The 13,315-nt window shown below is 39.9% G+C and overlaps 1 protein-coding gene and 1 long non-coding RNA gene across 3 annotated transcripts in view; one reads left to right on the forward strand and one right to left on the reverse strand.

Annotated features, from left to right (window-relative positions):
- Positions 1 to 13,315, forward strand: part of ST18 (ST18 C2H2C-type zinc finger transcription factor) — a 256,587-nt gene that overhangs the window by 218,031 nt on the left and 25,241 nt on the right. For both annotated transcript variants that reach the window (XM_039912546.1, XM_029069437.2), the window contains 3 exons: positions 8,112 to 8,227; positions 12,220 to 12,282; positions 13,001 to 13,069. In XM_039912546.1, coding sequence (XP_039768480.1) covers positions 8,112 to 8,227; positions 12,220 to 12,282; positions 13,001 to 13,069 — 248 coding nt within the window. The remainder of the gene's footprint in view (positions 1 to 8,111; positions 8,228 to 12,219; positions 12,283 to 13,000; positions 13,070 to 13,315) is intronic.
- The window catches only part of LOC114813270, a 142,461-nt gene that overhangs the window by 22,485 nt on the left and 106,661 nt on the right, over positions 1 to 13,315 (reverse strand). The window lies entirely within an intron of this gene.

A 13,315-nucleotide genomic window follows, 5' to 3' on the forward strand; every position in this document is an offset into this window, starting at 1 on the left:
TTCCATTTTTGTTATATTGTATGGCCTGACTTCAGGTACTGATCCAGCATCTTCCTGGATCAGTCAATCAATAATTCAGTGGCATTTATTGAGAGCGTACGAAGCACTTGGAAGAGTATAACACGAGCTGGTAGATAAGATCCCGTCCTACTAGGAGCTTACAGTCTAGAGGTGGAGACAGACATTAAAATAAAGCACCGAAAGGATCAGCCCATCCTGGAAAAAGAGGGAGAAAGAGCGGGGGGTGGATAACAGTATACAGGTATTAGACCTGTGCTACTAAGTTTTTTCAGTCATTTTTATGTGCAGCTGATAGAACAGGCAACTAAACATCCTGTTTACTTTTTTCTGAGTGCCACTCTGATAGGGTGTCTTCCCCACTGAAATTCCTTCTTTATCATTGCAGAGATCCTGCTTTATAATTCACCCTCATCCCTGGCTTTTCCCCATCTATCCTCACTTCTAAGTTAGCAGACAGAAGAGGTAAACTAGAGGGGATTGGCTGGGAAGGCAATGGGTGAACAATTCATTGGTTTTCTGTTTGCACCCCTGATTTAGATAGAAATGAGAGAGAGATTTACATTGACTCTTTTTCAAAAGATATTTTTTCAGTGTTGAGATTTGCTTTCTAATATGTTTCTCTTTGGCTTTTTAAGTCTGAGGTACTAGGGTAGGATGTCTTAAAGTCACTATGTTAATTTTCTGTGCTTCTCATCCAAAGTCTATGATTCCAGAAGCATCTGAGTTGCCCTGGAAACTTTATAGGATAGGCATACTGTTTACTGTGCCCAAGAATGTACACATGTGTTTTGCATATCTGAGGTGTTAATTTCCGTTCCTGGGAGTCAACATCATTATCATCTGGGGTATTTATTTAGCCCTAAAATTATGCAAAGCACCTGTACCAATTGCCTGGGAGATTACAAAGCATGAAAAAGAAAAAGACCTTGACCTTTAAGAGACTATTATTACCAGAAATTCAATTCACTCAAAATCATACTTCAAAAATTCAACACAATCCACTTTTTCCACCCCTGTTCCATATCAAATGACAAAAGGCAAGATATGAAAGGGTGGCAGGGGAGGCGGGGGACATTATGCCATTCCACTAATGGGTTTCTGGTGATCGATCAATGGTATCTATCAAGTGCTTACTGTGTGCAGAGCACTGTACTAAGCACCCCTGTGGTCAGGCCATTCCCCTTTGACCCTTGTAGCTGTGGTGAAGGGGGAGGAGGGTGGCCCTGCGGCCAATAGTTTCAGCTTCTTCCCTCCATGAGAGAGCCTTCAGTGGGGGTTAGCTCATTTGTTCAGATTCTCTTACCTCCCAGTTTCATGTGCTGCCTAAATTTTACCAGAATGTCAGCTATTCACACCATTCAGAAAGAAGAGGGCTGTTGTAGATGTAAACATATCCTCAGTTTGGTCAGCTAATTTCTTGAATTGAAAATGCAGAAAATGGGAAAAAAAAGTTTATACAGTTTTCCTGAATCACTGTCTTGGGAAGAAACAAGAGTCAGTTGGTGCCTGGCACCACACAGATTTGGCTAGGATTCATTTCTGATCTGAGTCTCCATAAGGCCGATAAAATGCAGAAAGGACCAACATTTTTGGTAGCAGCATAAGTGCCAACTTTTCATTTTGTGCACGGTGACAAAAGAGGGGCAGGGATTTTAGGGGGATGAAGGCTGGGAGGGACAGGCTAAATCAGCCAGAAAGCCACCATTTTGAGTCTTTCCAAGACTGAATGGAAACTCTTGGTCTTGTTTGAGACCCGGAATGAGTAAGTCCAGAAGTATAGCCGACATGGCGTTGGGGGCCAGTGATCACTTCACCCCCATGGAGCTGGCATCTTTGTATACAAATATCCCCTGCTCCAGAGCTTCCCGGATCAGCATGGCCACTAGATCAGGGGGTAGAATTTTAGTCTTTTCCAACTTCCCTTCCGTCTCCTCATAGCATTTCCCGGACTTCATGAGGTTTGGCAGGCCTGTGCGTGGAGGGGTGGGAGGGGAGTGGCAACACAGTTGCCATTTTGCCTAGTGGATACAGCACAGCCCTGATAGCCAGAGGACCTGGGTTCTAATCCCAGCTCCACCACTTAACTGCTGTATGATCTTGGGCAAATCACCACTTCTCCATGCCTCATTTTCCTTAACTGACAAATGGGGATTCAAGATCTGTTCTCTCTCCTACTTGAGTGTGAACCCCATGTGGGGTATGGATTGTATCTGGCCTGATCAATTTGTATCTACCCCAGCACTTAGGGCAGTGCTTGACACATAGTAAGCACTTAACAAAAACCATTATTAAAAAAAGTGAACTCCCACATCCCCAATCATCTCAAGTTCCTCTGCAACTTAAGAAGGATAAGCAGATATGATGTAGAAAGAGACTTCATGGCATAAATTTGACTAAATCAATGAAACTGCCTTTGGGCTTCTGGTTGTAAAGTGCCCTGATCTTGGAGCACATGGATATGATAGGTGGCTTTACATCCCTTGCTGTCATGCAAGTTGAAGACTGGCAGGTTGTTCTTTCTCCCTCAAGCAAAGAAAATGAATGATTATATCTATTTCTAATTCATTGTTATCTAGTTCATATGCACAACAGTTGCTTAATTTTGGTGGTAATTTCCAGAAAATATTGTGTGTCTCTCTCAGTGAAATAGCCTGTCCAGATGCCCCCTTTAGAAAAAAAATCCCAAATCTGGAAAAAACTCAAAATCTCTCTGAAAGGAAAGCATCGAGAAATAACTAGGGCTGTCAGTTTAGTTCAACTGTCAGTTCTCCAAAGATTTCAGGGCTTAAAAATGTTAAAAGTGCCAGATGCTATTATCTGTTATTCATGTTACCATTATGTTCTGGTCTTTACTGAAATCAATATAAACTTCCATCTGTACATTAATGGAATTTCATTGCATACATCACCCTTCTCTTTTTTAGACACAAATTCACACACAAACACCAGAGAAGACGTAAAAGATGTTACTAAAGAAATTAGTGGTTGAAGAGTTTTCGATCCAAATTAAATGTATTGCATTTTAGGGACTTAATTGATGTCTTTTTCTCTTAAATTTTATCTGAAAGAGTTTTATTGTTGTGCCATTCTAAGATAAGTAGTAGGGTATATGGAAAAACAACATTTTTGATAATCATGAGATTTTGTAACTTCAAAATGAAATAATTACAAATTTTGATCCTTGAAACAAATAGCAGCAAGGCTCTAAATTACCAGCAAAAATGACCTGTCGAGACATTAGTTTTCTCTCTCTCCTTCATGGGAGAGATTCCTATTTCTGAGGAATCATAAAAGGTGCTGATGAGACGTATTAGCTTTTCAGTTTTCTATCTTTTCTAGATTTTAGTTCGAAACACAATTTAAACTTCCATGCCATATTTTTTTCCATTCCTTTGAAATATGTATATATATTTGGTTATTTTATCTCCGTCGAGCAAAGAAAATGAATGATACCTATTTCTAATTTATCATTATCTAGTTCCTATGCACAATAGTTGCTTAATTTTGGTGGTAATTTCCAGAAAATACTGTATGTGTGTGATATTTTCTGTAAATTATCACCAAAATTAATTTATATATTAAATTATATACCTCAAATTTTATATATAAAAACTCTAACCCTAATTTTTTTCCAGGGATAAACACACACATACAGCAGGAAAACAACAGATGGTAGCCTTTACATTTTTATTTTTAAATGAATGGGTCATGTTAGACTTAAGACTCTTCTATTGAAAGGATATTGAGGTACGCTTGATCTATTTTTAATATGTAGAATTTGGTATTTGAACAATCTGGAAAAAAAATCCCATAGCATGATAAGAATTTGGTAATCTCATATCACTGATTTGTGTGTTGGATCTATAAGAGAGGAAGAACCTTTTATATAATCTTTTCTATGGATTGTAATGTTCAGTTGCTGGCCAACCCACATTTGCTTCATTATTTTTCTGCTGTTAGCAGTAGTTTTTGCTGTAATTATTCCCTGGCTCTATTATCAATGGTGTGTTCAGATTAAAATAATGAAAACTAAAATAGGGAAAAAATTGTCTTTGCTCAGGTTTGCTTGATCTCAAGTAAGTGCCACTTGAGATAGCTTACAGTTCTCCAAAAAGAGCATTGTGTGAAGGTTATTTTTTAGGAGAATGCTATTGAAAACATTAGAAATCAAATTGCTTTCATCTTGGAAAATTAAAGGTAGATTATTGGTCAAGAATTGGAGTTTCCTTAAATTCATTTTTTTGTGTTATCCCCCCCTGCCTGCAACTTAGCTCTGTAAATTACTCTTACTTTTAGGAAATATGTCTAGCAATTCTAATTTACTTTGGTTAACAATAATGCTCAATTTAAAATTCTTATTTTTGAAATGTATTTCTAAAAGAAAGGGTCTTATTAAAAAACAATTTTCAGCACAGAGATAGTCATGTTAATAGTAATCAGAAATTGCCTGGCTATAAAATCCATTTTATTTAGATTCAATGAGTAATGGTATTTATTGAGCATTTACTTTTTGCAGAGTACTGTACTAAGTGCTTGGGAGAATAGGATCCAGTTGGTAGTAACAGTCCCTGCCCTCAAAGAGCTTAGAGTTGAATGGGATGACCCTTGCTACCAGATTTGCAGATGTCCTTTAGCCAAGACGCACTCTCCTTTCTTCTTCAACTTTCTGCTGCTTTTCTCTCTTTCCTGATTGAAGTTTAAATTGAGGAGAATGGTTCTGAATACTGATATCTAAGAAAAAGATCACACGCTGAAGCTAAAACCAAGTACCTTAGAAGATCTAACAAGTTTTGATGCAGAGAATTAAGGCTCATGTATTCTGTCATGGTACTTTGAAAATAAGCCCCTTTCCTGTTGGAATTCATTTGTTTGTGATCACTGGCTTAAGAGAGTGGCTTGGGAGTTAGCAGTCTGAATAACCTTGACCTTGAGCATGCTTCTAAACTTCTTTGTATTTCAGATTCTCCACGTGTTCAAAGTCCACCAGGGTATTACTCAGTGGCCAAACTTATTCTGTGAAACAGGGCTATGAACATGGGGATGGAGCATCATGGGTGGGGCCCTGGGAGGTGGAGCTTTGACAGGTCTCGGGAGGAAAAGGAGGTGAAGGAAGGGGCCTTTGCTGTAATGTCTCCGCCACAGCCTCTGCCATTCTTGCCCACCTCAATGAGGTTTGGGGTTGAGTATGAGCGACTCCTCTCACTCTGAACAGCAGAGTCCTGTGAGGAGGAGCTGCCGGCCTTACTCCACCTGAACCACCCAGGAATCCCCGGGGGAATCCACCAGAATGGAGCCAGGAGCCAGAAGCAGAGTGGCTTTAGTGTTCATCCCAGGGCTCGCACCATCAGCCGAGATCCACTGGCCTGGGAAGTACGCAACAGTGAAGCCCAATTACTCGTTCTGCAACCAATGTCCACAGATTCTGGCCGAAAAACAGCAGAACGATAGTTAAGTCCAAAGTGCCAACCCCCACCCCATCCTCAACGATTACCTATCCTGCTTACAGACCAGACCGGAAGAAATTGTCTGGGGCCAATCTTGGAGCCCAGAGAGGAGGAGTCAGGTGGTGGCAGAGGTCATAGCAATAACAGCCTTCCCTCCTTCCTTCTCTTCCTCTTTTTCCTGCAGGGAGAGAGCAAGAGGTGAAGCCACCACCCCAGCCCCACCTCAAGTCTCTTTCTGGCTCTAAGATGGCTAGGACATTTAGGGAAGTTACATCTGTTGCCTCGCTCAGAAAGCTATGGAGGTGATGCTAATGGCTTCCACCCCTCAGAATCCCCTTTTGGGGGGTGACTGCCCCCTGTGATGTTGAAAGCAAGTTATAGAAATATGTTCAATTGGAAGCATACTAACTTTCAGGTAGCTGTGTGCCACTTATTGCGTTGCCATTTGCTAAATCAATCAGTGGTATTTGGTGAGCGTTTACCATGTGCAGAGCACTGAACTAAGCTTTAGGAGAGTACGATACTGCAGAAAGGTACCTTAACCACTCCATATTGGAATCTATTTCTGTTTTATTTATAGACCAATCTTCATATTGAAAGAGGTACAAAGAGTAGTCATGAGATAATGGGCCAGGCCCATCTAAGTGAATATTAATTTTGAATGTCACTGGGATTGCAATTAGGGTTCTCATCACTAAGTAAGCCATCAACAACAAAGGGAGGGCAATTCCTCACCAGAAAAAGATAAAGGGAAGAGGAAATTTTAAAAGTTTCTAACAGTTTTACCCAATCACTTCCAGCCAGCTCTTCAGAGTCCCAATTCCAAACACCAGAATCAGCATTAGTAATGAATATTTTATTTTAGAAAAAAATGTTTTTATTTGAGTTGAAACTAAAAAGTAATTATCAAACCTACTGTAAGAGAAATATATTAAGGTGAAAAGGATGAGAAAAAAATGGGATTAAAATTTTGAGTGCTTATAAATGTTGGAAATGGGCAGGTACAATTTTGGTTAAACTGTAGCAAACAGAGGATGTTTGAGTCACAACTAGACTGATTAATACATTTATAACTAAATGTAAACCAAACTCCAGAATTCAGTGATTTCCTTGTGAGAGTTCAGAAGGAACTGTTAGAATTTGCTAACTCCTGGTAGGACTGTGAAACTTAAAATTATAAATTGTCACTACATTAAAAGTTTTATCACCCCTATGAAAAACAAATAACTTTGGAAATTACCACGTTCCACTTCTAAACAAGTAAACTGGTGGAATCTATAATAAAGGGTAATATTATTCAGACCTTAAATACATGCAACATACTGGGGGCAAAGCACATTTTCTATAAGGTGAAATCATGTCTCTCTAATCTGGGTTTTGGGATTTTTATCGAAATAGTCACTAAGCATGTAAGGGAGTGGAGAATTTGAACAGAATGGATTTACTTTTTCAAAAGGCCTTGGCAAAGTTCCACCTGAGAGCTTAAAAAAAATACCTGAGTTGTCACTGGGTTAGAAGGGATGTTCTATCAGGAATAGAAAACTGGCTGAAGATAGAAAGCAAAGGGAAGAAAGAAAAGATCACATTTCAGATGGCAAAATTTATATAATGATGTCTCCCAGAGCTTGGTGCTAAGACCAATTTTATTCACAGTTTTCATGGAGATGGGATATGCAGTGAAATCTCCGGGATTTCAGATTGTATTAAATTCTTCCAGGTGTTGAACTGCTGTGCTGATGGGGATAAACTTCAGGAAAATCTCATAAAGGAGAGTGAATAGCCAGAAAGGGATAGATGAACTCAGTCATGATTGAGAAAGATCTCAGTTAGTGTTATTGTCAACTGCTGCCCCAAATCATCTGCCCAATATGTGGTAGTAACTAAAAAAGGTTACAATGATCTGATCACAGGTCATATAAAATACCAAAAACAAAAAAGGTCATATACAAGGTGACACCCTATGGACAATATAGGTTTCTGCTTGTGAGTAAAGTCAGAATAGAACTAGAACAGCATGGAAAAGGCACCCTGACCAAGTGGATGGAGGAACTTCTTTATGAGGATACCCTAAAAAAAGATTAGGAAGCTATCAAGGCCAAGAAAGTTTGCAAAATCATAAAGATTCTGGACAGAATGGGCACAGAATTTGTTCCCTAAATCCTACAACACCAGGGGAACCTTTGGAAGCTTGAAGTTGTAGCTTCACAACCAAAGGACGCAGAGAATGGTAAACATGAAATTTGGTATACCAGGAATTATTATAGGTCAAATATAATCAGCACATTCAAGAAAGGGGTGGATAATTCATGGTCAGAGGACCATAATGAGTAGAGGAAATAGTTTAAAGACGTGGGAAGTTTCAAGAAGGTAAGCAAACATTAACAGACCCATAAAGGACTACAGGGGGAAAAGATAGAGATGTTGACAAGTACCTCTCTAGCCATGAAGATGGCGATAAACAAAGCAAACATCCAACTATTTTTCCAAGTATTTGGTGGTGCCACTGTTCAAGAAAGATGTCTAGGTTGGGTGAAACATTGGCCTAACCCATTATTACAGTTCTTATGATCTAATGTATTATTTATTCCTTTTGTTTTTACTATCCCAAGTCTTTGCTATACTACTAAATTTTTTCATCTCTTTCAGAAAGATGCTACGAGGTCTCCAGAAAACTTAGAAGAAAAAAAGTATCCCGGAGAAGTCTCTATTCCAAGCCCTAAATCCAGGATCCATGCAAGAGATCTCAAAAAGGAACTCATCACGTGAGTGATATAACTTCAATTTTATGATGTTTTCAAGAAATCTGAAGTTCAAGGAAACAATTGTTAGAGATCATCAAAATCAGTTGTGTGTCTGCATTGATGGTTATTTTAAGACGACTTTCTCTGCTGGTAAATTACAACTCCACCCAATGCTCCCCTAATGCCTTAATTGTGTTCCTCAAGAGCTAGCTGATATGGAAAAAAATCATGCTACGGAAGCTATTCATTCAGTGGGAATTAGTAGATCTGGTTCAAATATACTACCACATCTGATGCTTTTGTATTATATATTCTTTTCTAATAGCAGTCAGTGTTATGTTACTGTTGAAAAGTGAAAAAAACCTCCAAACCACACTGATTGACACAGTATAGTAAGGCTAATGTGGTAAAGGAAGTCGTGTGTGCTACCGTAAGGGTAGTGTAGTTGTGTAAGCCTTTAATGCCACAATATCTCTGGCTAGCAGAAATGCTTAATTTGACTCTGCACATGCATGATTTGACAAATCTTTGATGCAAATACATTTATATATCAGCCATACTAATTAGAATTGTAGAGTATTTGGCAAACTAATGCAGAGATGACAGTACACACTAGGTGGCAATGTGTATCTAAGACAGAATCTACCTGAGAGGTGGTCTCCACATGGAGAACATTCCACATTTCTGCCCACAGAGTGACATTTGCGTCCATGGGATATTTATTCAGCAACCTGAATGAATTAGCGGTTGGAGCAAAAACTCAGCTAGTTCACATGGAGAAACCTCTGAATGGACAATTGCTCTATAAATGTACATTTCCCTTTCAGTGACTTGCTTCCACTATAATTGTATCCTCCCCAAAGAAGTGAGGTGATTCAGACTGAATTGAATCATAAAATGAACACCCTCCCCCCCCCCCCCCCCCCACACACACACACCTCCCCCCACATTAAGAGTCAGAGAGGTATTGACTATTTTCTCTGATTACCTGACTGCAGAAACAGAGCAAACCTATAGAGGAAATTTCACTGGGAAGGTTGCTAATCATCCCAAATCCCAAACTGGAAGCCTTTTACTTACATGGGGTAAAGGCTTACACTGCAAACATACAAAGGGATAAGGCACAGGATGCTATAAGAGCGATATCACTGTTTCTTCCCTCTAATTATTAGCAACCCTGCAAATAGCACTGAATAGTAGAGGCATGATTCCATGTACTCCAAACGGGTAACTTTTGAGTAGTATTAAAGAAAATTAATGGGTTAAAAACTAAAGATTCCATAAATCACATAGGGAAATTTACTAGGAGTAAGTGAACTATTTTTTTTTACATTGATGGAAATCTCAAGACAGATTTTTGTTCTAAAATTTTCTAAAGAATGCATACAAATGAAAAGGAGTGAACTGTTAATAGGGGATCAACCTAATGAAGATTATAGTGCTCATTTTTCTGAACATTTCTTTGGTATCCCAGCTTTGAAATGACTCAACTACTGATTTGGTTATACCAATCAAGCAGTGGTATTTGAGCTCCTACTGTGTTCAAATCAGTGAACTAAGTGCTTGGGAGAGCCCAACGGAAGCAAAATCCATATGATTTGCTCACATTCTTGAAATAGCTTACAATCTGAAAGAACTGAAGAAAATAATTTACAAATAGTATGTGTAAGATGACATAACAGGAAGTTCAAGTATATCAGGATGAAGTAGCAAGATAAGTAATGGAATGTTCAAAAGAAATCCAAGTAAAATATACATATGCAGAAGTGGTGAGAAAAGGAAAAAAACAAGATGTTAAGTAAAGGTTGCTGTTGCAGGTTGGGTGGGGTGAAATATTCAGAAGGTGGTCAGATTTTGAGAAGGTGGGGAAGAACTTGGTTCTGATGGATTTGGAGGAGAGAGGAGTCCCAGGCTTAGTAAGCAGTATGAGTCAGTGGATGAAGATGTAGGCTCAAGAGCAAGGTACAGTTAGAAGATGAGCCTGGAGAGATGAAAGATTACATGCTGGTAAGTATCAGGGAGAGAGAGCTGATATGTAGGATGGGAGAGTTTGGGGGAAGATCCTTGAAGCCAAGTGTAAGGAGCTTTTGCTTGATGTAGGTGAAAATGGGAAGCGATTGGAAGTTTTTGAGAGATGTGATCCAAGTAAACTTCAAATAGGTGATGTGAACAGCAATATGTAGTATAGATTGGAGTGAGGGGAGAGGGTCGGGGCAGTGTGACTGGGGAGGAAGCTGATAAATAGTCTACTCTGAATATGACAAAAACAGGATGGTTGCTGGTTGGGTGGAAAGGAAAAGACAGATTTGGGAAATGCAGTGTCAGAAGAACCAGTAGGGAGAGGTCATGGAGGCAAGGGGGAATGCAAGATATTGATTGAGAAGTCAGGGCTGAAAAAGTAGATTTGGGAGTCATCATCCACCTAGCACTTGTAGCTGAAACCATGTGAACAGAGAACCTCCCCGAGAGAGGGGGTATAGAATGAGAAGAGTAGGAGACCTAGAACAGATATTCGTTGCAGGGCAGTTTAAGGAATGAAAGGTGGGAAAAGAGTTAATGAATGAAACTGAGAAAGTGCTTCAAGGGAAGGAGAACTAGGTGAATGATTTGTTGGAAAAATCAAATTCTGTTAACATTTCCAGGAGGAAGGAGACGGTCCACAGAGAGTGGTCAAAGGCAAGTAAGAGGCTACAGAGGATTATGACAGAGTTGTCAGTTGAATTGGACTATAAAAAGATTTTTGGTGACCTTGAAGAGTTCCATCTCAAAGGGTCAAGAAGCGTGAAGGGAGTGGAAGTGGAGCCAGCAGGTGTTTGCAATCAATTCCAGGAATTTGGTTAGGGATGGGAACAAGGAGATGAGGCAAGCCCTGGAAAAGGGGACCCAGGATCCAGAGAAGGTTTTTTTAGTATAGAGAAACATGAACATGAATGAAGGTAGCATTGCCTAATAGAAAGACCATGGGCTTGAAAGTCAGAGGACCTGGGTTCTAATTGCAGCTCTGCCACTTGCTTGCTGTGTGACCTTGGGAAGTCACTGAACTTCTCTGTGCCTCAGTTTCTTCAGCTGTAAAATGGAATAAAACACCTGTTCTCCCTCCTACTTAGACTCTGAGCCCCATCATCAAGATGGGTGATGGGGTGATTGGTCCAAGTCCTGACACAAGCAAATCCCACACCGGACAAGGATACCATTGCCTGACACGGAATGCCTCTGGCTCTTCCCTGCTGCCTTGAGACAGCCTGGTCCTGGGGCCAGGAAAGGCCGCTGAAAGGCAGCTGTGCTCACTTCAGTTCTCTGTGCCTCAGTTACTGCATCTGTAAAATGGGGATTGAGATTGTGAGCCCCACATGGGACAGGACTGTGTCCAACCTCATTTGCCTGTATCCATCACAGTCCTTAGTACAGTGCTTAGGACATAGTAAGTGTTTAACAAGTACCACAACTATTATTATTATTATATTGAGACTGATTTAGACATCATTCCACCACCACTGGGGCTTGGCTGGAGTTCCTGCTGGTAAGCTGCTCTGCTCTCCTAGCTGGAGAAGACCTTTCTGGCCTGAGCTTGGTCTTAGACTCATCTAGCTGCCTGCCTACAAAGAGATATCAGCTTTTCCCTGGGATCCCCTGAGATATCACTGGGGTGCTAGGGGGCCATCCCCAGTGCTCTAAGATTATTTTAATCTTTGAAAGGCATTCACTAACATCAACACCTTATTTGCTAGCGTGAAAAATGAATCCAAGCCATCAGGACAGTGGAATTTTATGTAGAATTGAAAATGAATTTATAAGGATTGTAACTGTGATCATTTTATGACTGGGGATCTTCTAGATAAACCACTCCATCTCAGCAGTACACAGTAAATACCTCCCTGGATCATCAGAACAAGGTTTTAGGATCAAATGATTGAGTTTGCCCAGGGTTGGAAGTGAAGAAACCTTATCAGGGAAGGCGAATTGGCACTTGCTCACCTTTGAAATGCTGCCATGTCTATCTTTTGTTCACCCAGCTGTCCCACTCCAGGATGTGATGGAAGTGGTCACGTAACCGGAAACTACGCATCACATCGCAGGTACTGCTAAGAGATTGGGCAGTGGGGCCTAGCTTCAGGGCCTTCAGAGCTCATCAGGTGGCTATTCTGCTTTTAATATTTGTTCTTGTTTACATTAGTTAGTAGGTTGTGTCTTGGTGGGCAGGCTCTTTTTTTCTTGAAGTCAATGGTACTTATTGAATGCTTAGAGTGTGCACAGCACTGTACTAAGTGGTTGGGAGAGTACAATACCCAAAAATGAAAGAAATGAGTTTGCTTTAAACTGTCTTCCTATATATGTGTTTTCCCGGGACTGACCATTTTTGACTATGATAAGAGTTTTACTTGTTTTGACTGCAGTTCTGCTGAATAGCTGAAATTTTTATTTGCAGTGTATGCACTAAAAAAATACTTTCGTGCTTCCTAGAGAGTAAAAATAAGACAAGGTGAGGGACTTAAAATAATTATCCAAGTAAGCTTTGCAGAAAGTGTTATCCGCTTTTTTTTATTTGCATATCAAAACTGAGAACATAGCTCATCTTTTTGGATATTGTATGTAGTCTTTTTAGTGGGACTACTTTTTGGTCTGAATCATGTCCTCTTTCTCTGGGAAGATTAGTTCTATGTTAACTCACTACACACAAGACAATTTTGTACAGAGAGATTCATTATGACTGAGTTTGTGTCTCCAAACACAAATGAGTTAGACCATTTTGTTGATTTTTCACTATTTTCACTTTTGAACTGTTGTCTTTCGTAGCGTTTCTGGATGCCCATTAGCTGACAAGACACTGAAATCCCTAATGGCTGCCAACTCTCAGGAGCTTAAGTAAGTGTTTGATTAGAACATGTGTAGTGGCAATTTTTCTCTTTGTCGGTATATTTATTCCCAGTTCAGAATCGCAGTTTCATTACTGACGGATAAATAGGTTCCAATTAATTTAGAAAAGCAGCATGGCCCACTGGAAACATGAGCCTGGGAGTCAGAGGACCTGGGTTCTAATCCTTGCTTTGTCACCTGTCTGGTATGTAACCCTGGAAAAGTCACTGATTTTCTAATGCCTCAGTTACCTCA

Source organism: Ornithorhynchus anatinus, chromosome 7 (genome assembly GCF_004115215.2).
Source record: "Ornithorhynchus anatinus isolate Pmale09 chromosome 7, mOrnAna1.pri.v4, whole genome shotgun sequence".
NCBI classification, from domain to species: domain Eukaryota; kingdom Metazoa; phylum Chordata; class Mammalia; order Monotremata; family Ornithorhynchidae; genus Ornithorhynchus; species Ornithorhynchus anatinus.